Source organism: Typopeltis vanoorti, chromosome 14, assembly GCF_054136105.1.
Source record: "Typopeltis vanoorti isolate ZY-2024b chromosome 14, IOZ_Tvanoo_1.0, whole genome shotgun sequence".
NCBI lineage: Eukaryota > Metazoa > Arthropoda > Arachnida > Uropygi > Thelyphonidae > Typopeltis > Typopeltis vanoorti.
Window position 1 is genome coordinate 38946382 of NC_143562.1, and position 25421 is coordinate 38971802.

The window sequence follows — 25421 nt, forward strand, 5'->3', positions numbered from 1 at the left end:
AATCACTGTACTAACGTACGATAGGTTTACAATCTTCAGCGAGCGGGATTTATATAAAACTCTTTTCGACTTGTGTTATGTAGGATCAACTTACCCAAGACAGTAGGCCCACGTAACTTTCTTGCTATTCGAATTGAATTCTATTCTACCTTGAAGGTACCCAGCTATTAAGCGACTACCAGTACGGATTCCATCGATGCCGATCAACAGGCGATATGCTCTCATATATCACCCATCTCTGGACAAATGCCATGGAGAAATTTGGCGAATCCCAAGTGGATGTACTTGATATCTCTTAAGCCTTTATGCCAGACTCGGTCAAAGGCTTTAGAGATATCAAGCTGGCAATCCAACTCAGGAATTCTACAGATGGATTGTCAGCTTTCTGCTTGGACGCACACTATCTGTGATGGTAGGCGGTTCCTTATCTTCTCATCATCCAACTAACGCTGGAGTCCCACAAGGTTCAGTTCTCTCACCGACCCTCTTCCTTCTGTATATCAACGACCTACTTCAGTTGACCTCCAGCCCAATCCACAGTTTTGCAGGTGACAGCACATTGGACTCCTCCCTTTCATTTGACAAACCCTACTCTACACAACTTACTTCAACCCACAGAACATCAATCACAGCTTCGCTTAATTCCGGCCACCAAGCCATCCTCCAATGGGGCTCGACAACCTCATCGACTTCAATTCGAGTAAAACATAGTTCTGTCTTATTTCTCACAAAAAAGAACCATTTTTCCCCATTATTATTTTTGATAACACTCAAATTCCCAGACAAGATGAGATTTCTCATCTTGGAATCACCCTGACTTCAGGCCTCTCCAGGCATAAACACATCACAACCATTGCATCCCCAGCTTCAAAAAAAACTAGGATTTCTCTTTCGCTTAAGACGTTACCTCACCTCTAAATAGCTGTTAACACTATACAAATCACAAATCCGCCCAGCTATCGAATACTGCTCTTACATTTGGAGTGGGCTCCCAAAAGCTCCCTCAAAATGCTTGACTCAATACAAAGGAGAGCAATCAGACTTATTAATGATCCATCTTTTACCAACTCACTCCCCTCACTTTCATATAGACGTTTGGTCTCCGCAATTTGTATATTCTATAAATATTTCCAGGGAAAATGTTCATCTGAAACAGCATCAATAATTTCCCCACTCTGTACTAAGCCCATTGGAACACGTGCGGCTGCCGCCCAACATCCTTTCACAGTACACCTTGAAACCCACACAACAAGTTTCTTTTCCCTCCTCCTCCATCCCTGCTACTGCTGTACTGTGGAAGAGTCTTCACCCTGACGTCTTTCTCAAAGAATACAATATGCAGGCTTTCAAATCGAATGTCAACAAGTTTCTCTTTTCCCAACCCGTATAAGGTACTAACGTACTATAGGTTCATCAACCAACCTCTAATGTAAGGTTTCCCAAACTGTGTTCCGCAGAAGGTGAATAACTGTTTTCAGTAAGAAGTTTTCCTGGAATTTGTCATTTTAGTTTTCTAAGCATTTTTCATGAATAAATATTTTATAGTGGAAATATTCTGAGGAGAATAATATTCGCGAATATGCCGAAAAGCTCAGACCCAGAACGCCTAATAACATCTGTGTATCGTTAATTTTCACACATCGAAACCTTTCAACATTTGGAAAAAGGAATACCGCTGCTTATGACCGGTCATAAAAATTGCACGCAAGTGGATTATAACAATGGGCTGCGTATCCTCTGTTCTCAAAACTGAAGGAAATGACATCTGTGCAGCAAATGTCAGTGACCAAGTGGCATATTTTTAAACATGGAAATATTCATGAATTATCATTAATTTTCTCTTTCAACAATCGGGAAAGAGAATACCGCTGTTTATGACCGATCATAAAAATTGTCTGCAAGCCGATTACAAGAATAGGCGGCGTATTCTCTGTTCTCAAAACTGAAAGAAATCGCATCTGTGTTGCAAATGTTAGTGACCAATCAACAAGGAGGTATAAAGAAACTTTTTCCACTAAAATTGAAGATCAAGGTAGTCTATATCCGGTTCTCAAATCTAGTAATACTGAATACTTTCTTCGCAAGTTCGTATTGTAGGGTGAAAGTTTCGAAACGGTAGTGCCGTGATTTTTTTGAAAGTAATAGGCCTGCAGATTTAAATTTTAATATGAATAAGGGACAAGGGACTTTGTTTAATTTTGGTATTAAGAAATCTCTTATAAGGTGTTTGTGATGCAACAGATAGTGAGTCATCCACCACCAGCCTACAAAGCGATCTCCAGGATGTACAAAAGAAGGGGAAAGCTCCCAGCACACAGGAGAAAAAGTCTGCATTCACTCGTAAGTACTTATAATAATATTATAAATTTTTGGTGATCAGAATGGGATATGTCGATGAAAATCAGCACAAATTAATTTAATGATTATGTTTAATTGATGTTTAATTAATTATTAATTAATTATCAATTATTAATAAATAATAAAAATCAGCTAATTTAACAATTGATTATTAATTAATATATTATAAAATAACCAAGGTGTTCAGTGAAAATTTCAGGATTTGTGATGTGTTCCGTCGTAGGAAAAGTTTGTAAAACGCTGCAATGCCCAACATAAAAATAAAAATATAAATAAATGACCAAATTGACCTTGAATAATCTACCTATTTAAACAAATGTGCTACACCCGTTCAAAAAGACTGTGCTAAGATATGTCAGAAATAGAGTACGAATTTCCAACAATGTCTAATAGCAGCTTTTTAAAGCGTTATCACGTAGGTCGCTCCCTAATGCTCCGATGTTCGTCATCGTTTTGAAACGTTGTGCATTCGAGTCCACCTTGCACTAATACATGTGGACAAGGATTTCGATTGATGGGCGTAAGTGTATTATAGGACTGAAATGGAGGAAAGAACATGCAGAATCCATGGAAACTTTCAATTACATGTATTTTGAACTGGAAGGGAATAAAGAAAATAGCAAGAAATAGACAATATTAGAGTGAGCTATGCATGTGATATCTTAATTATATATTTCAAATGTTGCAGTATAACTACTTAATAAAAATTATTACATGAAAAATCATTGACTTGCATATTCCAAATTATTTCATGAACATACACGAAATTATTCACTTATGCGATCCTTTTACAGTAGTAATATTAAGACCCGTAAGACACTTTACTGGTTAAATAATGGCTAATTGTTAAGACATCAGCGGATACAATACGAATAAGTTTCGTGTTCCCATTTTATTACGTGAAGCCTATGAAAAAGAAATTTAATATTAGCTGCCAAGAATAAGGAATTAACATTTACTAAAATTACCTCGGGAAGAGTCCGCTGTCCGGCCATCATCAAAAATTCCAGGACATTATCAACGCAGCCTGAATCTGACAAGTTGGGCTCTACCACAGGATAGAGCTTCTTCAGATCTTCCCCAAAGAGATGACTGTACATCACACCTTCTCGAGCTCTCATAAGGTTAACGTTTCCTCTAAGAGTGTTAATCTCTCCATTGTGAGCCAGTATTCTACAACCATGAAAAAATAAATAAAAAACGTTATGTATCATTCATCACAAAGTATATACTTAAAAATAATTCTGATAAAAATAAATAAATCCTCATTTTTTTCTGCAGGAGGTAGGCTGAGCTCTTTTAAGCATAATTAACATTTTGAATCGTGACAGCCGGTCTTCATCCATTACTAACAGTTGAACTCGAGGCTATCAATAAATCAAACCTCTGAAGGAACAGATTACGGTGGACAATGGCACTATCTCGTAGTCCTAAATCTTAACAAGTAAATGTTATATCTGAAACTGTGAGTTCAATGGTTTTGAGCTGCGAGGTTAAAAACCCGAGAGGGTAAACATTATTTGCAAATCGACTAATTCAAAAACCGGCCGAAAATTCCTCTAGATGGCGACCAGAATAGAGTTTATATATATATTTAAAAAAGTAAACATAACCCACATGGGCATCGTCGTAAACATTCCTACATTTTCTTATAAGCCCTTTAAAAACGCAGGCTATGCTGCTAGTCAAGTTCCATGTCAACCGCTTCTTCCTCTTTCATTCCCCTTACCTCTGTCTTGCGAAACAGTTTTTCCTCACGTTATATTTACAAAAGGGATATAATCCTCAATACACTCAAAAACATGTGTTATGATACATTTCTTCAACCTCTTATACGTTCTTAAAAAATGACAAACTCTTATGATCAATTATATTGCTTGGGCTTTCACTTCCGTATTTTTACAGAAAAATTAGTCCTGATGTATCCATATGTCGATTTGTATTGTTAGATTCTTGTTCGATCTGATTGTTTCTAGAGCCTGAATCACTGTTGATTTTCCAACTGAAATAAATAATTCAAAACATCGCAAACTGTTGTATTAAGAATTTCCAAATGAAATGGGTAACAAGGTTTCGGATGAAATTGGAGAAAGATTCCATCAGTTCCGAATTCAAGAGAGCTTTGCGTTCGAATATAATTATGGTAACTCATTAGCCTAACATATTAGATTTTATTGCCTTAACATGTAAAATTATCAAACAGCGCGGAGGCTGTAGCAATCCAAGTAGACAAACTTAGCATCTTCGTAGGCTTGAGGTTATGGGAGATGTATGAATGATTCATGAAACATAATACTTTTAATTAAAAAAAAAAAACAGAAAAACTGCACAACGTGTATTGATTACTATAAACAAAAGTACCTTAAGGGATGTGCCCTTTCCCAACTTGGGAATGTATTGGTAGAGAATCGAGCATGTACGAGAGCTAAATACGTCTCGAAGTCAGACTGCTGGAGATCCTTGAAGTAAGTCCATAATTGAGTACATGTCAGTTGTCCCTAAAATGAAATAAATAATACTCAAGATCGATTAGGAAAATTTGTTTCCGTTATCGGTTGTACAGTTTAAAAGAGTACATACATAATATCTTCACACATCGAAAAGTAATTACAATACACAAGTACTTGAATTTCAAAACTGAATTATCTCAAGTCTTAAAAAAACGAAAGAAAGAAAGAACTAACTAACCTTATATACAACTGTCTCAGTAGATAAGCTGCAAATGTAAAACCGAACTGTGGAGGACGGAATTTGATGGGTGGCCAACTTACGTAAAACGAATATCTGAAAAACAAACAAAACACCAATATTTATAATTGACATGAGTTTATCAGCACAAATTCAGTCACTTATTATTCCTGTTAACGAAGATAAGCGATATACAAAGACCATCTGAAGTCATGTGGTCCATCGAGTGATGACTAACACTGGATGGACCACATCGTTTGGTTCATCCATCTGTACGCAAGTCATTCCTGAACTTTGGGTGGAGAATTTTATTGAAACTAAGTATTTAGAATAGACCATCAAATCAACCCAAGTTTTGTTTCAATCGGTTTATTTGTATTGGTTGGCGTCAGTTTCTTTGGATTTGTGGCAGAAGCAACTAAGAGTATGAGGCCAATGTGTTATGTCTATAAATTGCGTGTGTTCTTTTGACCGGTTTTCTGTTTTACGGAATGAAAAACCAGAGATTCCGGGAGAGAAATCCTACCACCTTTATATGAGACCGGTGATTATTTGTAAGAACCAGATGGCTCAAAATCTTTTGATACCCAGAGCAATAACTCTGATCTGGCTGGATGGAATTTAATAAACTTTGATATTTAAGATGAACACTAGAATATGTCCACTTGGTTCAATATTTGGTTTCAATCTGATCATTTCCATTGGTCAATCATTCAAACAGACACTAATAATTATACATTTGCCGAATGGAATTTTATGTGAATCCCACACACGCAAGGTTATAAATTTACCATATGTTTTAGTATCATGGACGAAGTTAAGGTTAGATAATCCCGTAAACCTGCTTTAGAGACCAGTACAACCATTCACTAGATCTCTTAAAATATCGTAAAGTAGCTGGAGAGTTTTATATAATTCTTGCAAAACAACGATAAATTCACCTCTAAAAATTCCATGAAAATGCACTTAAACATTTTTTTATATTAACCACACACACACACACGAGAAGTCAGAAAACCTATAACATAACGGTGTCATGCGTGTGGGCAGAAGTGGTAAAGGAATCTATTAACATGTTCCTTGAAAAGATGAGGGTTGTATTCATTGGAAATAAAACAACAACATATGTTTGGAGTTGAATTGTGTATGGATGTTGACCAGTGGCTTCTCGCATTCTTATTAAATAAAAGTGGAGGAACAGTAGTGGCTGATTCGGTGGAGCAACGCACTATAGTGTTTTTTTTTGGGGGGGGGGGCGCTAAAGTGTTCACTATAGTGCCAAAGAAACAAGAGGGGGGTATTAATAGCTTGCCAATTATGCGAAAACAAATAAAGTTTTAAAGCTAAGTGTGTTTATTATAGTTGTAAATTGCCAGTGTACTCAGTCGGTTTATTATTTGGCGAAATGAAAAACTAGAATTTTTTTTTTTTTTTTGCAATAGGGAAGAAATCCTACGAGTCCTTGTCTCCGTATGAGACTAGTAACTCACCTTTCGTTCAAAAACTCCCTAATACGTCCCTTGCATAATAATACAGCGGAACTGAACGTAGGTTTTTTCAATCCAAAGAGTGCCGTTGTTGCGGAGGGCACCACAGAGGCGGGAATGAAGTGTCAAAGACCTGCTTAATTAACATACAGACGATCTATGTATGTAGCTCATTAAAAAAAAAAGGATTTATTTTTCATTTCATTACTAAATGAAAAAAAAGGCTGTTTATGTCACTTTATGATTAGATACCTAAACGTATGATACTATGATTATGTCGGATCAACCCTTTTAGTTATAAAATTAAGTTTGGTCAAATCCGATGACGTAAGAAATAATCAGGTATCACCAAATTACAACGCTTTGATCGTTAAATATGGATTCCTCAATCCACGGAGGATCTCTCCTTCACGAACTAACCTTTGAAATTACAAGTTGCATAAAAAAATATTAATACTTGAGGTCTTTTTTTTTCTTCCTTCCAATCCATCCGAAAATCATTAGTGATTTCCTTGTTTTGTCAGCAATTTCGTGTTTGAAATTTCCATAAAATTCTTATTTTTCAGCACATAACACAAAATATGAATTTCGCCATAACTGCATGCACTGTGGGTACTAAGACTAAAAGAACGTGAAAACAAAGGCGGAACCGTTATTCAGCAAAATACTTCCTCATTTATTTTTTAATAATGGAATTTTTACCGAATGGTTATGACCACGATATGATTCATGCTTTCTAATCAATCAGGAAAGATTAAGAACGGAAATCACTTTTGGCAATCACAGAGTGTTAAATTAGGTTGCAATGTTTCTAGAACAGTCATGCATAGTACATATATCTGAGTCAAATAAGATCAGGATAATATCACGTGCTTTTCTTGTATTTTGTTCTCGTTTGTTTTCTTTTAGTTCTCTTTTCAGTGTACTGTTTAAACCAGAAAAATATGGTTGCACATGATTATCGAAATTTAGACAATCATATTAAATGGTTTATCCATACTTAATTAGTTAAATCGATAAATAGGAAAGGAAGACAAGCGTCGTATTTAAATAAAATAGTCAAACATTTAAAAGCAATTATTAACTTCATTTATACGCAAAACGAATAACGCTGGAGATATTTAAGTACATTTAAAACAAACAACCACATGGAAGGGTTTGTAACATGGACTGGTTTCGATTTCGCATATTTTTTTTTTTAACTGGATGAAGTGATTTGATTTTTTGACTAAACGAAATTCATCGGAATTCTGTTATCTGGAATATACTTACAAAAATTTGACGAGCGATCGTAGTTTTCAATTCTGACCCTTGGCGGTGGAAAAATCTAACAAAAGGTACCGTAAATTTTTTTTTTCATTTAATTTTGGTTACAAGTGGACTACTTTTGCTGAAAAATTCAGAAAATGCTCAAAATTATAATAATAATTCCTCTCTGTCTGGATCGGAATTTAATGAAATTTGTTGTTAGGATTTCGACCCACAAAAATTTCGACCGGTTTTAATCGAAGCATTTTAATGACAAAATTACGAAATAATTTTTATGTTTACAGTACATATACCAACAACGGCCCTATTTTTGACTATCATGATACTGAATGAATCAGATAAGTGATTTGCAGCTGGTTCTTGATTATTCCATATTTGTTTTAGTTACGATGTATGATTCTATCATTTTGTTATTTCGAAAATAATTCACGAATTTTTTTCTGAGTAGAGAAAAAAAAAATTGCTAATTCGTGGCAAGCTTAACTAATCACGTTTTCCCTCGATTTTTAAACCAGAGAATCACTTTACTGCGTGTTTTTATTTTATTCTAAAACTACATTGTTTAATTTTATTTCCGTGGACTGGATGAAAAGCGAGGACGTTTTTTGAAGAAGGCATAAATGAACCACGGACTTTTCGCATATGCTTTCTACTATGCGTTTCGGGTTTTATATTTAGAAACCTTAGATATGTATTACCTTAAAAGCTTATAGGACAGACATATTGATTCCAAGCATTTTAATTGACAATAACAGATGTCCTTGGGCATGCTTCTGAGAAAAACCATTTCCGTAAATATTCGTTTTATTAGCCAGAATGCAATCTTCCTTGATGTTCAATTTTTTTTTTTTAACACAGCAACATAAAAACTTTAGTCTGAAAATTTTATGGTTTGCCAAAAGAAGAGAGAGATCTTACGAATTGTTTCTATTCAAGCTGTTTTAACTTATCACAGTTTAAACAGAATTCAGATTGTCAAATCATCAAATGCACTTCTCAAGGAACAATCTTCGGGTTAATTTGTACGAAATCGTAATTAAGTAATCTCCTTTACTGAGATACTGTTACAATTATTATAGTTGTCAAACATGAATTAAAGGAATAGCAATTTTCGAATATTTCAAATTGCAGAGTATTATATACTTTGCAATTTCACACACTAGTCTTGAAAATGAGGGGAGGGGGGAAAACATTAAACGAAAAATTTGTAAAACTTTTATTAAAAAGAAATATCAAATAAATCTATTCTGAGCTTTTTTTTTTTTTGTCCGCATTTTTTGGAAATCCGCAGACTTTACAGTTTTAGCATCCGTAGCTTGAGTGTAATTTGTGCGAAATGAAGTGACAAACGTGAAATTGATAAAAATGCAGCAACCGATCACCATCTCGTGTTCATAATCCTAACTAGTATTATTTCTATGTTTTGTGTCTGCGATTTTTTTTTTTTTTGTCAAAAATCCCGAAAAAATTTCCTTTAGTCGATGAAGCATCGGAGCAAGGTCTTTCTTCAACTGATATAGCACCATGAAAATTATTTAGAGAACCCTAAAAGAATACGAATGAATAACAAAGTTTATTTGTAAAACACGCAAGTTGCAATCAAAATCAGAGAATTTTAGAACTCAAGAAGGGGATACAAAAAGGAGATGCAATGATTGTTTGACAATCAAAATGAGGAGGAAAAAAAAACAGAAAAGAAACTGAATGCAGAGCTGGAGTAGCAGCAATGGGCTCAATGAAATTTGAACCCCCCCCCCCCCCCATATTTCAGAAGAACATTCAAATGGGTAGCTCAGCTCTTTGCCCCTACCCACCTGTCGCATTGTCGCAAGTATAGAAATTAAATTCAGAGAAATTCGTTTGAGCCGTTTCGACATAAAAGTCATCTTCAGAGCTCAAAGGGAAAATTTTTTTTGTCAAGTTAGGGGAACCTTTTTTCTGAGTCCTTTCCCCATCCTCCCTGAGCAAATTCAGAGTCGATTTATTTTTAGTTGAATGTGAATATGCTTATTCATCGGCAAGAAACTGAAGTTTTTAACTTTAGAAAATATCGCCTAGCACGCTGAGGAAATGGACTGAACCTCGGAGACAGCGAAAGACGGAGGGATCAAATAAAGATCCCAGCGTTAGTTATTTCGTGAGGACGATGCGATCTCAGAATGTGGTGACAAGCTTTGATCCGCTAGAATTCTGATGTTGCATCCTGCAAGTCACGGACGGATTCCGTGACTTACAGGAATTTATTTAGTTATAAAAAGGTTTGGAAGAATGGGATTAAAATAACTGGAAAGTAGCGGGACAATACTATATTGCCATCCATTAGAAAATCAGCAGCAAAGTAAGTGATTCTGGTAAATTAACCGTAACGAACAAAATAAAATACTTGATTATTGAATGAACAAACTGAACAGTCTATAAAGACAAAAGTGGAACAAGGTGTCGTCTACGGTAGCTGATACGCGCCATAGACCAGACAAAAAGAGTGTCTGCCTTCGACACCTACTGGCGCTGCGGATGACCTGCGAAGCTACACCAAATCTGTTAAAGCGCTCACGCAGAAATCGATCGACTTAGCTGCTAAAAACGTCACGTCACTTGGCAATTGATTTCGCGCCGCCTTTTATCATCGTTCGTCTTTGAATAGGAGCCCACTATTGAGAATCTGACGTTGTCCGAAGAAAAGATTTTGATTGCCGATCCCGTACCATTTCCTCATTCTGTTTACTAAGTATAGTACATAAAATAAAAAATAAAAATAAAAAAAAATACAAGCCTTCTCAGAGTTCCATAAAATTTAAACATTCAGTTTCTGAATCCTAAGCGAGAACATCGTAAATATTATTTTTATGTTTATTGTCTGTCAATGGTACTTTTGGAACATACCCGTAATTTATCTGAAGTATGCGTGTATGATGGATATCCGTAGCCAATTGGCATAAAACACGATTCCTCCCAAACATCGGATATTTTTCGCTTCCATGATGAAGAGCAAATAGGTCTGTTATACAACTTAATAAGTTATCTTCTGTATATTAAACGTGCTGCTTCTATATTCCTTATCTCGAGAGAGAGAGATCTCAATGAGTGACGTTTTTTCAAAACAATTGTTCAAATAGTATTATGGATTATACTGCATTCAAACTATAGAGGATTGAGACAACTAATTGCAGTTTGAAAAATTGCTTTAAAACAGCAAAGCCAAAAACCAAGCTTCAGATTATATTTCCGTCAAAGACAAGTAGGCGCTTGTTGAACTATCCACGTGGAACAAAATTGTCAAGATAATGTTACCTGGTAGTACAGTGTTTTCTGAAATTTTGAAATTTTTGAACTGTTAATTTGCAGATTTTTTTTTTTCACCCAAACTATTCGAAGTAGGAATCATTAAATTCCCCCCTTTTGATACTGAGTAATATAATAACTGTTCAAATGAGCCATCTGGTTATACCAAACTCTTCAAAGTATACTATCCACCAATTTGTGCGTCGGATGTCTCAGCGTTCGACATGGCCACCAGTCAATTAATTCACTGAGCTTTTCTGGCAGAACCTCCGTAGCTCAGTCAGTATAGACGAAGCCCTTTGGTTTTAAAGACCTGGGTTTGATTCCAGTCCTTTATCAGGTCTCTTTCGACTAAAGGTGAGTTAGCCAAACTGGCCCGTGAACACACGCATCTACAGACATAGGACAAACCAGGAGGCATATAGCTAACCACCTTATCCTCGATACGGTAGCGGTTAAATGTAGAAAATCCTCGACACTGCAAAGTAAAAGAGGAGGGAAGGAATAATAGAAGATTTGTTCCGTAAATCTGCAACAATGTAAGAAGTGTTGCAAAAAAAGGGGACATCAGAAATATGTGGGAGCCTCTGTAGATGAGTCTGTAACAACAATGTACACTGGCTGGAAAGATCCAGGATTTGAATCCTGTCTCAAAGCGGCTAGAAGAATAAGCAATTAACAGACACTCGTACACTGGCCTCATTGCGTTAGTTGTTTCGGCTGTGATTCCAAACAACCTAGCTAAACCCTCACAAATATGTACTTGATCTTAATACAGAGAGCTTGATTAGCAAATGGATAGAATCTCCGCATTACAAAAAACACATGATGGATTAGAATCCCAATGAGAGATGTTCGTATTTATGTGGTACGTGATATATCATCTAGTATTAGACCGTCTCTTTGCTTATTGCAATCCAGAAGCGCCTTGAAAAATTCTAACTTCGACAAGAGCAGAGTTCCCAAATCAAGTAACCAACGGTCATTGTGTAATAAAAAAGAAATCGTCCACTTCAAGTAATTACTTGCTTATCAAGTAAAGCTTTCGTTTAGAATTGTGTTGAATGAGATATTCTTCAATTTAAACAGTGGTGCATTTACTGCCGCCACCGTAAATTTTAAGACTCGATTCTAGCTATGACTTTCCAGTTTCCAGTATACTGACAGTGTGTAATTGAGTATGTGGCTATCTTGTTGAACCATCTCTGGCATCGAATGATAAATTCCATTTTCATTGCCAATTTTGAGAGGAATATTACTAGGGAAAAATTATTTTCCTATCACAATTTAAATACTGACAATATACATTTTCAAAATTCGAAAGTCGACCAGGAATATTTCCGCAACTTTATGACCTCTCTGCACTTTTTTTTTTTTTATTACAGTCCGTTTTTAGCAGTAAAATGGGCAAGAAGTTTTAAAAAATCTTAATAGACTTAACTGCATTGCTTTCATGAAAAACGAAGCAAGCCCTTATATATTCTACTTTTAATATCGGATTCTGATAGCCTTTAAATTTGACATTTAAGGGAGGAGCTAATGTCAACACAATATATAAGCCCTGCAGTTTGTGGTAATTCTCCGACGCTTTAATTACAATGATTAGTTTAAAAAGCTCCGATAGAAAAGTGGAAAAGCTTCGAGTTCGTGGACGCGTGGTGCCGCCTATGTTTCAGTATGAATTTTCGCTTGCTTGCAACCTTCCTGAAACGAGACAAGGTTACGCAGATCGTTGCGAAATTGGCCCACACCTAGTCCGTGACCATCACGGTTGGATGATTTAAGTGATCGTTCTTAAGCGCAATGCATTGATAACAACCTAAAAGGCAGCGTCGCAAAGTATCGATCAGTTACGGGCTGGAGATGTGCCAACCAATTGATCTTGCGAAAAGTAACTGAGAATATAAGTCCGGAACCGGAAGCCATAACTTTTTATTTATCGACTGAACAACTCTAGTTTCTTAAAAGTTCTGCTAACAGAAAATAGCCAAAGAGAGGGAAGAGATGGATCGTACTGGAACGATTCTGATAAATTGTTAAATAGAATTCGAAAAATTTTTTAGATTTTTAAATTGTTAAAATTTATTTAAAAAATTTTAAAATCTAAATTTAAAATTAAAATTTTTCGTGAGTGAGCAACTCGCCTCTCTTTTCAGCTTTTCCTCATCCATATCACTTCCGGTTAGAAAGACTTGCCTCATGTAAGGTTCGGAATCACGTGCGACCGTACCCAAAGAACTATCATCAACAGGCACATCTCGCCAGCATATAATCTATTGTAAAGAAATAACCAGAGATCAGTCATGTGAAGTCAATTACAAAGAGCTTAAAAATATATTTTTACAAACATTCGACTTATGCAGACAAATATTAATGCTGTCCTCTGCAGAATAAGTTAACTTTTTAAATCTGAAGTGGACAGCAGTACATAAATGAAATATATGCACTGATGATTTGCAGAATTATGAAAATGATTCCTGTATAATTCCTAAATATGAATATCAGAGTAACTAAAAATAAATAACCATGAATCTGCAAGACAGATTTAAGATTATATAAAATTTCGCCGATCATTTTATAAACAAAATAAAAGACCTCAACCAAAATACAAAAAACAGCAATCAGAAAAAAATACGTAAGAATAACTAATTTATTTTGTAAATGTAAAAGATTGTCAAAACAACATCAAAAATAGATCTTTAATTATAGCAATTTTAACAGTTTATCAATTATTACCTGTAAATTTAACTTGGTGGCTAAATCCTCAAACTTCGCTTCAGAATCATGAGCGCTGGATTTATTCAGAAAAAATATTCCTGTGGCGTAATGTTTTGGTGGAGGCAGGACGATTCCTTGTTCTTCTCTTTATAAAGAAAGATAATAAGAAACGATGTTAACCCTCAAAATTACACAAATTGTCTTAAAACATAATAATAAAGAATTAAAACTACGGTTTTAAAAATTAGTAAACAGTTATTATGAAATTGTGATAAATAATTAAGGAATAGAGAGAAAAACAAATGAAATCTTTGAAGCTGACATCTATACAGAGAATGCTTTTGTTGAATGATGTCTGTAGATTACATTTCATGGAAATATTGTTGACTGAAACATTTTTCTATAGTGTCATGCTACCCCCAAACAAATTCATTATACAGGGTATATTTCTTCAAGACTCGACCGATCATTTTTGATCGGTCGAGTCTTGATTCTAATTTAGAAACAGTAAATTATTCTAATCTAATTCTAATTTAGAAACAGTAAAAAAAAGTCCTACTGCAGAAAAAGAAGAATCAGTTCTTCTTCAAGCCGCTGCTTTTAAATAAAATGGCTACTCCTAAAGAAAAAGATAAATTCCTCGGCTCTCAGGCCTTCCTGGCCTTACTCCACTAAGCTCTTTCCTTTTAGAGTTACATGGTGATCAGCATTCATTTTAAAAATTTATGGAATTTACAACCGTGTTGAAAAAAACGTTTTTATTATCCCGACGTTTCGATCTTCACATTACGATCATCATCTGGAGCATACATCAATATACAAGACAAACTGAGTTACATTATTAACTGTAAGCTAAAGAAACAATGATTTGATCACATGTTATTCTCCTGGTATGACCTCTAGTGGAAAAAAAATACATCAAGCTAAATTCTATTTACGATGACAGGAATAAACATTCTTTCAGATGGTTTTCTTTCAGAAACAATGATGTCCTATTTTTAATATTATAATTCTTATTTTTGCTTTTAAGATACTGGATTTTCTACAGTCCTGTTTATAGTTGTTCTTAGTGAGGAACGTTCCATGGGTCGAATATATATATATATACCTTCCATATGTTTCGGATTTTTAGACCATCATTATTGTTCAGATTGGGGTGGTTGATAATAATCTCACATGCTTCCTTAAATTTCCGTACATACCATGTTTTAGTGCGATGTAAACAGCTAGTGCTTTTCGAGTCAATTCTGTGTAAGGAATTCAGGGCATGATCAGAAAGACCAGCTCACCATAATTATATTTAATGTGTCGTTTATGTTCTTTTTGTCTGATAGGAACTGAGCGTCCTGTTTCTCCTATATGTTGCAAGTACAATAAATCCGGTATACTCCAGGTTGGGCTAGTGGAGGAAGTGGGTCTTTGGATGAGTTGAGTAAGCTTTTTAATTTTGCAGGAGGTTTAAAAGGTGGCTTTGAGGTTGTATTTTCATAGTACTCTGTTTATTTTGTGTGATGTTCCTTTAATGTAGGGAATGGTTATAGTTTTACAGTCTGGTTTGTCTTTGTTTTTTATTGAGGTTTTATAGAGAATTTTGTTAATCTAAACAATAATGGTGGTCTAAAAATCCCAAACATATGGAAGGTATATTCGACCCATGGAACGTTCCTCACTAAGAACTACTATAAACAGGACTGTAGAAAATCCACTAAACTCCTTTTGTGTGAAAGGAAGGTTACATCAAGGAACCTGTTTACATTCGACTCCACCACCAAGAATACTTAATGAACTAAATTGTGAGGTCATCGTCTATTTACTATCGCTAAGTAGCTTTTCAAATCATAGTGTTTTGGCTGTATCCGTTTTTTTTTTTTTTTGGAAAGTATTAAAGATCATTTTAAATTCGTCTTTAAGTGCCTGTTCGTTGGAACAGATCGTCTGCACCCTGTTTTTTTAGCGTTGTTGATGACACCTAGTTTTTGTGTTAGGTGGTGGTAGGAGTTTATGTGTATATATTGTCCCGTATGTGTCGGTTTCCGGTAAACAGTGAAGGAAAGATTGCCAGAGGGAAGAGACGCGCGACAAGTTTATCCAGAAACGGAAGTATGTTGTGTTTTTCAATTTCAATTGTGAATTATATGCAAAATTCTCTATAAACCTCAATAAAAAACAAAGACAAACTAGACTACAGTAAAACTATAACCATTCCCTACATTAAAGGAACATCAGACAAACTAAACAGAGCATTACGAAAATACAACCTCAAAGCCACCTTTAAACCTCCTGCAAAATTAAAAAGCTTACTCAACTCATCCAAAGACCCACTCCCTCCACTAGCCCACCCTGGAGTATACCGGATTTATTGTACTTGCAACATATAGGAGAAACAGGACGCACAATTCCTATCAGACAAAAAGAACATAAACGACACATTAAATATAATTATGATGAAGCTGGCCTTTCTGATCATGCCCTGAATTCCTTACACAGAATTCACTCGAAAAGCACTAGCTGTCTACATCGCACTAAAACATGGTATGTACGGAAATTTAAGGAAGCATGTGAGATTATTATCAACCACCCCAATCTAAACAATAATGGTGGTCTAAAAATCCCAAACATATGGAAGGTATATTCGACCCATGGAACGTTCCTCACTAAGAACTACTATAAACAGGACTGTAGAAAATCCACTAAGCTCCTTTTGTGTGAAAGGAAGGTTACATCAAGGAACCTGTTTACATTCGACTCCACCACCAAGAATACTTAATGAACTAAATTGTGAGGTCATCGTCTATTTACTATCGCCTAAGTAGCTTTTCAAATCATTGTTCATTGTATTTTGGTGTAAAATACAACAAAATATACAAAAAGCCTTTTTTTTGTTGTTGTTGTTGGTAAAATATTTTGCAGTAATTTAATTCTTGAAAAAGATTCTCTGTAAAGCGAAAATAAAATTTATTTTCTTAAAAACTGATTTTTTTTATATCGTATAAATATAAAAGATGCTATATTTAAAATAGGGTCAACAAATTGGTGTTATAACAAAAAATACGACTAACATAAATGAAATTAAAAAAAAAAAAAATCATCCACGATGTTCACTCTATGAAAATATCTTACGGCCGTGATGTCCAAATGGTGCGACACACCATTTGGGCATCACGGCGGTAAGATATTTATAATTCAGAGAATGCCTTTCGAGAGACAGCATTCAAGTAATACACGTTTCACCATTGTATTACAACGAATCAAGTAAAACATAATAAAGCCGGACAAGCCTGAGATACGATATCAGACCAAAGAAATCCATAAACCAAACCACGCTGCGCATCAAAGTGCGTCTACCACGTTCAATTTTCTGAGCTTCTTTCGGAGAAATTGCTGCTTGATGCGATGCTTCAGACTACACTAGACTCTTCTTAGTTGCTCTACAAAAGGAAATCTCTCTCTCTCTCTCCAGCCAGATATTGGTAAAAACATTTATCGAAATAGATTACAAAAACAAAAACAATGTAATTACTTTTTCTGAGGAGAGAGAAGGAAAGAAAAGCTTTTAAACTGAGAATCAGCACCATTGTGTCAATCAACCATTATTCCTAATAACCGCCAAGATTATCAAATATGTACTTACAAATAAATAATCTACTTCTGAAAAGCGTTAACCAATGTTTAAGATTGTTATTCTTTTGCTTTGCAATGCTCTCTCTTTTCCCATTGCCACGTGCAATGAATAATAATTAAATCCCTTCCTGGTCTCGAAGGTAATAATTGACTTAGAACCGTCAGTCACTTTAAGCGAGCCGGAGGCAAATAATTTATTGGATTAGAGCTCGGTATTATCCTTAATATATTACCGTACACCACAAATGCATTTCCCTCTTACCTAGAAGTTCGTAGTTAACACGCAAGTGAATAACAGGCAATCGGCACGTTTGACAGAAAAAATAAAAAATAAAAATAAAAATAAGTTACGGGCAAGTGTCGTTTAACGACACTTGCCCGTAATTTATCTAATTCTGTGTAATGACAATTTCACCAGCTTTAATGACCAGCAAAACAAAATGAATAATGTTTTATTAGCATTATGTTGCACGTCACCGAAAAATTCGAGATGCTACTATGCTGCCATCTTTTTTTTTTTAATTCATTGCCCACTGAATACAACGTTTTTCACTAAAACAAACATGTTTTATTTTTGAGGCTGCAACAGCAAAAACTGTTACAGCCTCAGAAACTTACATGAAGTTATCGTAATTGCAAGTAGCGTTTGGCTACTTTTTTTTGAAACATAAAACATTAAAATAATGCATCTTCTCTAAGGAAAATGAAAAGCGGGCCACATTAGGAAAACTACGCGAAGTTTTTAATAAATATTTATAGGCTACATCCTAAAACCATGGCTTTATAATAATCTCAACCTGCGCGACGATCTAACTTCAAAAGATCTCCCTTCCCTTTGATTCAGCACAAAGAAAACAACCGCATAATTCTTTTCTTCGTGTTGAATAAACAACCACTTGCTTTTATGGAATTACATGACAAAGCAAAGCCTCGAGAACCGATTAAGTAACCCATTCCATTTAAGAGTACGGTACGAAAATAAAAATTAACTAGAATTTAAAATGAAATCTGTAAGGCAATTTGAAAACAGCCTTCGAATCGTAAAATGATCCTAAATAATACAGACAGTCTGCTCTGCAAAATCAGCAGCGACGTATTTGTACCGCATGTTCCGCAGCCTGCAGCATCATTTATAAAAATGAATCGATTCCCTAACACAGACGTCAGTTTTCTGGCCAGACCGACAGCAGGCTTGTTCTTTGACGTCATTCTCTTTGGATGCAAGTTTTGGGCACAAATAAACTGATTTTAATCAAACAAGACATACTGCATTAAGCGCTCTTGTTTTTATCAGACTGGCAAAATGTTTTCTTGATACGCAGTATTTAGTGATATTTAGAACGGTGATCTCGGAGGAACAGAAAAGATAAAAAAAGGTCCACGCTCAACCAATGGTGGAAAAGGCCGCAGCTATTGCTTGTCATGTATCCTTTCTATAACTCGACATCGTAACTTCCGTATCGTTTGCTAACCATTAATAGGTCACTGAAATATCTTTCTGTCCTTTCAGAAACGGAAGGATGACTTCAAACAGTTTTTCTGGTATTAAACTCAGTGAAGTGCCTTTTCTCCCGCCCTTCCCCCCTCCCCCGATTGCTGTGAACAAGAGATGGATTGATTACAAACATTGCTGATCGCTCTAATTAAGGAAACGCATTTCGTTAAAAGACGTAAAAAATAATTATTGTAAAAAGTGCATGTCTAATATAGTAAATTATCTTAAACTTACCTAAGAATCTTCGAATAAAAAGTGTGAGGGATAGCAGCCATAACACCTGCACCGTCTCCTGTACTGTTATCACAAGCGCAGGCACCCCTGTGTTCCATCCGTCTTGAGATGGTTTCTGCATCTGCTATTAACTAAAAACAAAATGATAAAGTAAAAATCATCAAATATAGATTCATTTTGCCATATACAAGTAACATAAGCAGGATCAAATGCAAGGGGGGGGGAGGTTGATGCCTTCCCTTCCCAATTTTAAAAAAAGGCATACATCTTGATTTATTCAATGATCAGTACACAGAAATGACAATTTATTACTTATTTTAATAACTTCGTATTGTATTGGACTGAATAATAATGGAGTTAAATAATAAGTCCTGGGATCTGACTCGATGAAGATGCCCTTTAATTTCCTCCACGCCGAAGCTTAAAGAAAACCATTTCCTTTAGCTTTGGCATCCAAGGTTTCAGTTTTTTGAAAGCAATAAATAATAAAATTGAATCTACATCAGATTGTCGATATATGTCATTCTAGAAGACATCAAATTAAAAAATAATAATAAATAAACGCTAGCCATTTTGGAAACTTAAATTCATCATATGAGTGTGAACATCGAATTAAGAAGGGACTTCAAATTTGCAAATACGCAGCATGGGCATACAATAACTTTCCTACCTCGCCAAATCGCCCCTGTTTAAGTTCTCCAGTCCGGTTTGTCCATCTCGGTCTCACTGCGTGAGACCGAGATGAACAAAGCGAGTATATATAACTGGCAGCCTAAACTGTAAAACACCAAGAAACTGCTTGAGCCTTGATGGAATTCGAACCTGTCTTTTCCCAATTAAGTCCCATATCGTTTTTCCAAATACAAAAGGGAGAACATACTTACTGTCAATTCATTTTGTATTCCATAATGTGACTTTTGTTGCTGAATGATCAATGATCATATTATGATATTCTTATTCATTACCAAGAATACGCGGTTCTGTATACACTCGATATGCATTCTCAAGTAACTATATATTTGTACTGGCATAATTACATTTTTGGGATAGCAAAAGAAGTTTTAGATAGATTCGTTGAACATCGAATTAATAATTAATTAGGATCTCGAATTGAGATCCTACTTAACCCTCACAGCAACAACATGGACTGGTGTTGCTGTGTGATTCTGTAAAACAAAACTGAACGCGACGATGACGAGACATTACGAGATGATGAAGAGTGCTACGAGACAATGTATACCGAGCCATTTACACTACTTTTAGCGAATTCCAGAATACTGCAGTCAGCAAAAGTGGTTCTAGATGAGATGGTGTACAATTCCAGATTCTGGGAAACTGCTTTGCATTCCCCCCCCCCCATATGATGTAATTCCTCGTTTCGTAAGTGATAGACTAACAAAACGAGGAGGTGCAAACTTCACGTGTGCCAAACAAATTTATTATATTTTCTAGAAACTGCCCAGCCATCAACAATACAAAATATTATCAACATTCGACAGATACTGCGGACGAAATTTTATATTTTAATTTTAATAAATTTTAATAAGTACAATTCCCTTTTTTAATATTCTAACTGATACTGTACTCACCTTATGCGTAGAAATTCCATCAATGCTAACGATGAATCCAACTCCACAGGACTCCTTCTCGTACTGAGGATCATAAAGACCAGCTCGTGGTGGTAGATTCCAATCACTACTCTCCCTCCCTACCATTTTTTAGAGTAGGAGATGTATGATACAGGACTTTATCACGATCCTAATTTCTAGAGATCTGAAATAAATAAAAATTAAAATATGCAAGTACGCAACCAGAATGCCATCAATATTAGAATGTCTATACATACGCAGATATATCGATACTGATGTTATGTACTATGGGAATTTGCATGCATTGCACTAATTACAAATAACACGTCTGCAAGAATGGTGGCGATTCTAGTATTTGTTGCTAACACAGTTGGTGTACAGGAATGGATCTAAATTTTCCAGATGTAGAAGTATATAAAGGATAATCGTAACCTATTTGGAAAAGAGGAATGTATTAGAAACATTCGCCTAACGCGTATTGTGCCGCTGTATTCTTCATTATGATATGTGCCGTAATCTCTGCTGTATGGAATACGTGGATAAGAAAAAAAAAAAAAAAAAAATGGAACTGTTCTAGAAGCATAAACATTCATTCTTTTCTCTCGCTGCATGATCCACAGCAGGTTTCTTGAATAAGTATCTACATAATTTGGTAAACACTGAAAGTTTAGTGTGTTTGTGATGTCTTCCAATAAATATCAATAACAGAAATGAAGACAAATCTAATTCCAATGTAATCGATCCGAGAAAATGAAAGTGCTTGTTAATCTGGTCCACTTCTCAAAAAGGGATTCGAGATCTTCATTGCATTCTAGCTTTCATTAATATTTAGTTCATTCCTTACGTTTGATTACATGCGTTTTGAAAAATTCACAAGTGCCTATTAAATTATGTTCATCCATCTATCTGGAAGTGCGTGTAATAACTTTGATTGAAAGAATAATATTGAAATTTGATATTCGGAATCTTGTAAACTGTATTAATACGTATCAATTTTGTTTTATTATTATCATTCCTGACACCTCCAAGGAGTCCGAAGACTCATCAGACATTTTAATGCAGAGTAATTCGAAATGATTGAAGCTAACAACCATCCAGCTGAATGGAATTTAAAATTTAGCATCTAAAATTTTTTCAGTTGTCTTAATTTTGGTTTAAATTGGAAATTATTTAGTAGCAAAACGTGATAAAACGATTCGAAGCATAACATGTAACAATAAACTTTCAGTATGTAAAGCCAAAAAACGGATTTTTTTTTTTCATTTTCATCGGTTTTATATTTTTTTAAATTTATTTTTATATAGTCCGGAAACCTTACTCTAGAGTCCAAACATTGAACTTTTTCAAGTCACTTCAGGCCTCTAATAAACAGGGATAGTCTCACAACGGCGATGAAATTCATCTTCCACCAAATTAGAACAATTCATTTTTTCTGGATTATTACTATATAATTTTTTAAATCTAGCATGTACGAGAACTCCGTAAATGTGAAAAATCCATATATTTGAGAGCCAATTTCCGTGTTTTTAACTTCAGCAAGCCACTTCAGGCCTCCAATATATGTGCAATCATTTTATTTAGGAATTTTTTTTTTTTTCCTTTTTTCCTGCTCAACACAAGGAGCACAACAGAATACGTGTCAGGATCTTAAGGCAGTTGTAATTTTAATGTATTCCTTAAAAACATATCTTAATCGGTAGAATTTGCAGCTTACTTTACTAAATAATAATAATAATAATAGTAAATAATAATAAGATATCGTGGCAGCTTCCGAAAGAATCGCTTTCCGTAATGAAGTAAACATTCATTAAACTGGTGCAGAATGAAGTTTATTTATTTACAGGTAATTTTTATTCAGAATGATTTATATCCATCGACAATAAAGTCGGAATTACAGGCTTGAAATACTACAAAATTATCAATTAGTATAAGACTGTATACTAGCTAATTATACGCTACTTACCGAGTACTATTCTGCACTCGATACTTTGTTTTAATAAATTGTAACTGATTTAAAAAAAAATATATATATATATATATATTTTTTTTTTAACACATGCCTATAAATTAGACTACTTTTGCCAGTTGTGATTACTACTGTTTGTATTAATTCTTCCATAACGCTAATGGCGCCACTCTAGTAAGCGACACATATCGTCTGCTAGCAAAACTTAAAAAAATAATGAAAATTAAATTGCATTTTCAAATATCACGGATTATTTATAGTTCACTATTCTGAAATAAATAATACGGACGTAAAAAGTAATGAGAATGCTACTTTATCTCAACTAATAAAACTTATTTAGAAACAATTTTTGCAATGTCATACTCGTATATAGGGGCATAATTCATATTGTAATTGAAACTGTAATGTATACAGTAGTTCATAAGTCGAAATTTTTTTTTAATTCATTCCATTTTGAAATCATCCCCTATCTCCTTTAGTTTTACTTAGTATTTCTTCAATTAAAACAAATATCAACGTGTTCAAAACGAGACTATTTGACTTTTAATATATATTTAAAACAGTCATATAACATCATCTTCTCCCAATCAGCCACTATAGTAGTTGATGCATAGGAATGGCGTTAAATTTAACCGATTTGTCGTTGTTTATATTTGCATATCATAAAGTAGACGACATATTATTATTATTATTATTATTATTACGGTCAACTTCAAGGAGTCCTTAGACTCATCGAGGGAGGTCCTAAACAACTACTCAACATCGACACAGTATCCATCATACTTTGCCCCACAACAGACTCTGGCAACTTATTCCACTCATTCACCACTCCCCAAGTAAAAAACCTGGTTCTAACACCCTTGCTAACCATAGTCTTGCCCAGTTTCCATGGATGGCCCCTAGTCCTCCCACCACCAGTCCTGTTCTGAAAAATATCCTCTGAATTAATCTTATAGAAACCCTTCAGTAATTTGAATGTCTCAATCACATCACCCCTTTTCCGCCTATCACCCAATTTCTGCAACCCACAAATCTTCAACCTGTTCTCATAATGTTCATTCCATAGACCTGCTATCATCTTGGTCATTCGCCTCTGGATCCTCTCCACTTCCTCCCCATCAAGAAGAAACCTTGGCGCCAATATCTGGACACAGTAGTCAAGATGGAGTCTTATCAAGGCGCGATACAGAGAAACAATAACTTGCTTGTCTCTGCTCGTCAAAGTATTCTTCAGTAACCAAGTGACTTGATGAGCTGATTTAGCCACTTTTGCAATGTGCCCCCCTAGACTTCAACTCCCTATCCACCAATACTCCCAAATCCATGGCCTCGTCAATCTCCTGGAGTACAGTTCCACCAATGTAGTAAACTGCTGCTAATCGTTTCACCCCAAAATGCATAACCTTATATTGTGCCACATTAAATTGACATCCATTCTCCTTAGCCCAGACCTCCAATCTCTCCAAATCATCCTGCAAAATTTTGACATCATGTGCATTCACTATTGCTCTACCCAACTTCGCATCATCAGCAAACAAATGAACAGTTCCTCTCAGATCCTTTCCTATATCGTTAATGAACAAATTAAATAGTAGTGGTCCAAGAACAGAACCGTGCGGCACACCACTAGTCACAGGTCGTCTTTTGGACTCTACTCCTAAATAAACTACTCTCTGATATCTCTCCATCTCACTGACCCTATATCCACATCACTGACCCTATATCCATCCCCATATACTGCAGTTTACTGATTAGAATTCCGTGTGGTATCCTGTCAAAGGCCTTAGCAAGGTCCAGCAGTATCACTGTATACCCATTACCTTTATCCAGTTCAGCCGTCACTGTGTTATAAAACGTAAGGAAGTTAGTGAGGCATGATCTACCCTTCACAAAACCATGCTGTTCCCCAAACAGTATCCCATTTTCATTTATCAATTTCCTGTATTTTTCTCTTGACTACTTTCTCCAAAACCTTTACAACGACTCCTGATATGCTGATCGGTCGGTAATTTGCAACAGCAGTCTTGGAACCTCCTTTATGCAGTGGAACTATTTTCCCCTTTTCACCCCCTCAGGACTAATCCAGACCCGAGACTCAAATTAAACAAAACGGTCAAGGGCACTGACAGTTCTTTAACCGCTTCACGTAAGACCCGAACTCGCATACCATCCAATCCCACAGATGTATTCACATTAAGGTTTAGTAATATACTATTCACCTCCATTTCATTCACCTCAATTCCCGTATAAACTAATGGTTCCTTCATTCCTGCAATATCACCACCTGGATGATATACTCTTGAAAAATGCTCGCTCAGTAATTCCACTATATCAACTGATTCAGTTACCTCCCTACCATCGGCATTCCTTAAAATCATTCTGCCGTATACATTTTTTCTTTTACTTGCAGCATATCGAAAAAACTGTTTGGTATTCTCTTTAGCTTGCATGGCTAATTTCCTTTCATAACCAGCTTTTGCTTTTCTTACCACACTCGTTACCCTTCTGGTCTGTGCTTTATACTCTTCATGGGCCTGCAGGTCACCTTTCTCCTTAAATTCCCTCCACAGTTGTTTCTTTTTTTTTTTTTTTTTGCAGCTCAAGTTTAATGGTGTTATTCATCCATTTAACCCCTATTTGATTTACTATCCGAACTCTAGGTATACAGTCAGCAATTGCCTCCTTCAAACGCTCCTTTACAGTTTCCCATGCAC

General features: G+C 35.4%; 1 protein-coding gene across 1 annotated transcript in view; it reads right to left on the reverse strand.

The window, feature by feature from the left end:
* LOC150099379 (uncharacterized) overlaps nt 1-25421 on the reverse strand; it is a 148891-nt gene that overhangs the window by 52476 nt on the left and 70994 nt on the right. The window contains exons 2-8 of the mRNA XM_090404456.1: nt 20742-20925; nt 19153-19283; nt 13821-13947; nt 13229-13357; nt 5047-5142; nt 4720-4856; nt 3327-3531 (exon numbers count right to left, since the gene is read on the reverse strand). Of these exons, the coding sequence (XP_090260582.1) occupies nt 3327-3531; nt 4720-4856; nt 5047-5142; nt 13229-13357; nt 13821-13947; nt 19153-19283; nt 20742-20867 (951 nt within the window). The 5' untranslated portion in view covers nt 20868-20925. The remainder of the gene's footprint in view (nt 1-3326; nt 3532-4719; nt 4857-5046; nt 5143-13228; nt 13358-13820; nt 13948-19152; nt 19284-20741; nt 20926-25421) is intronic.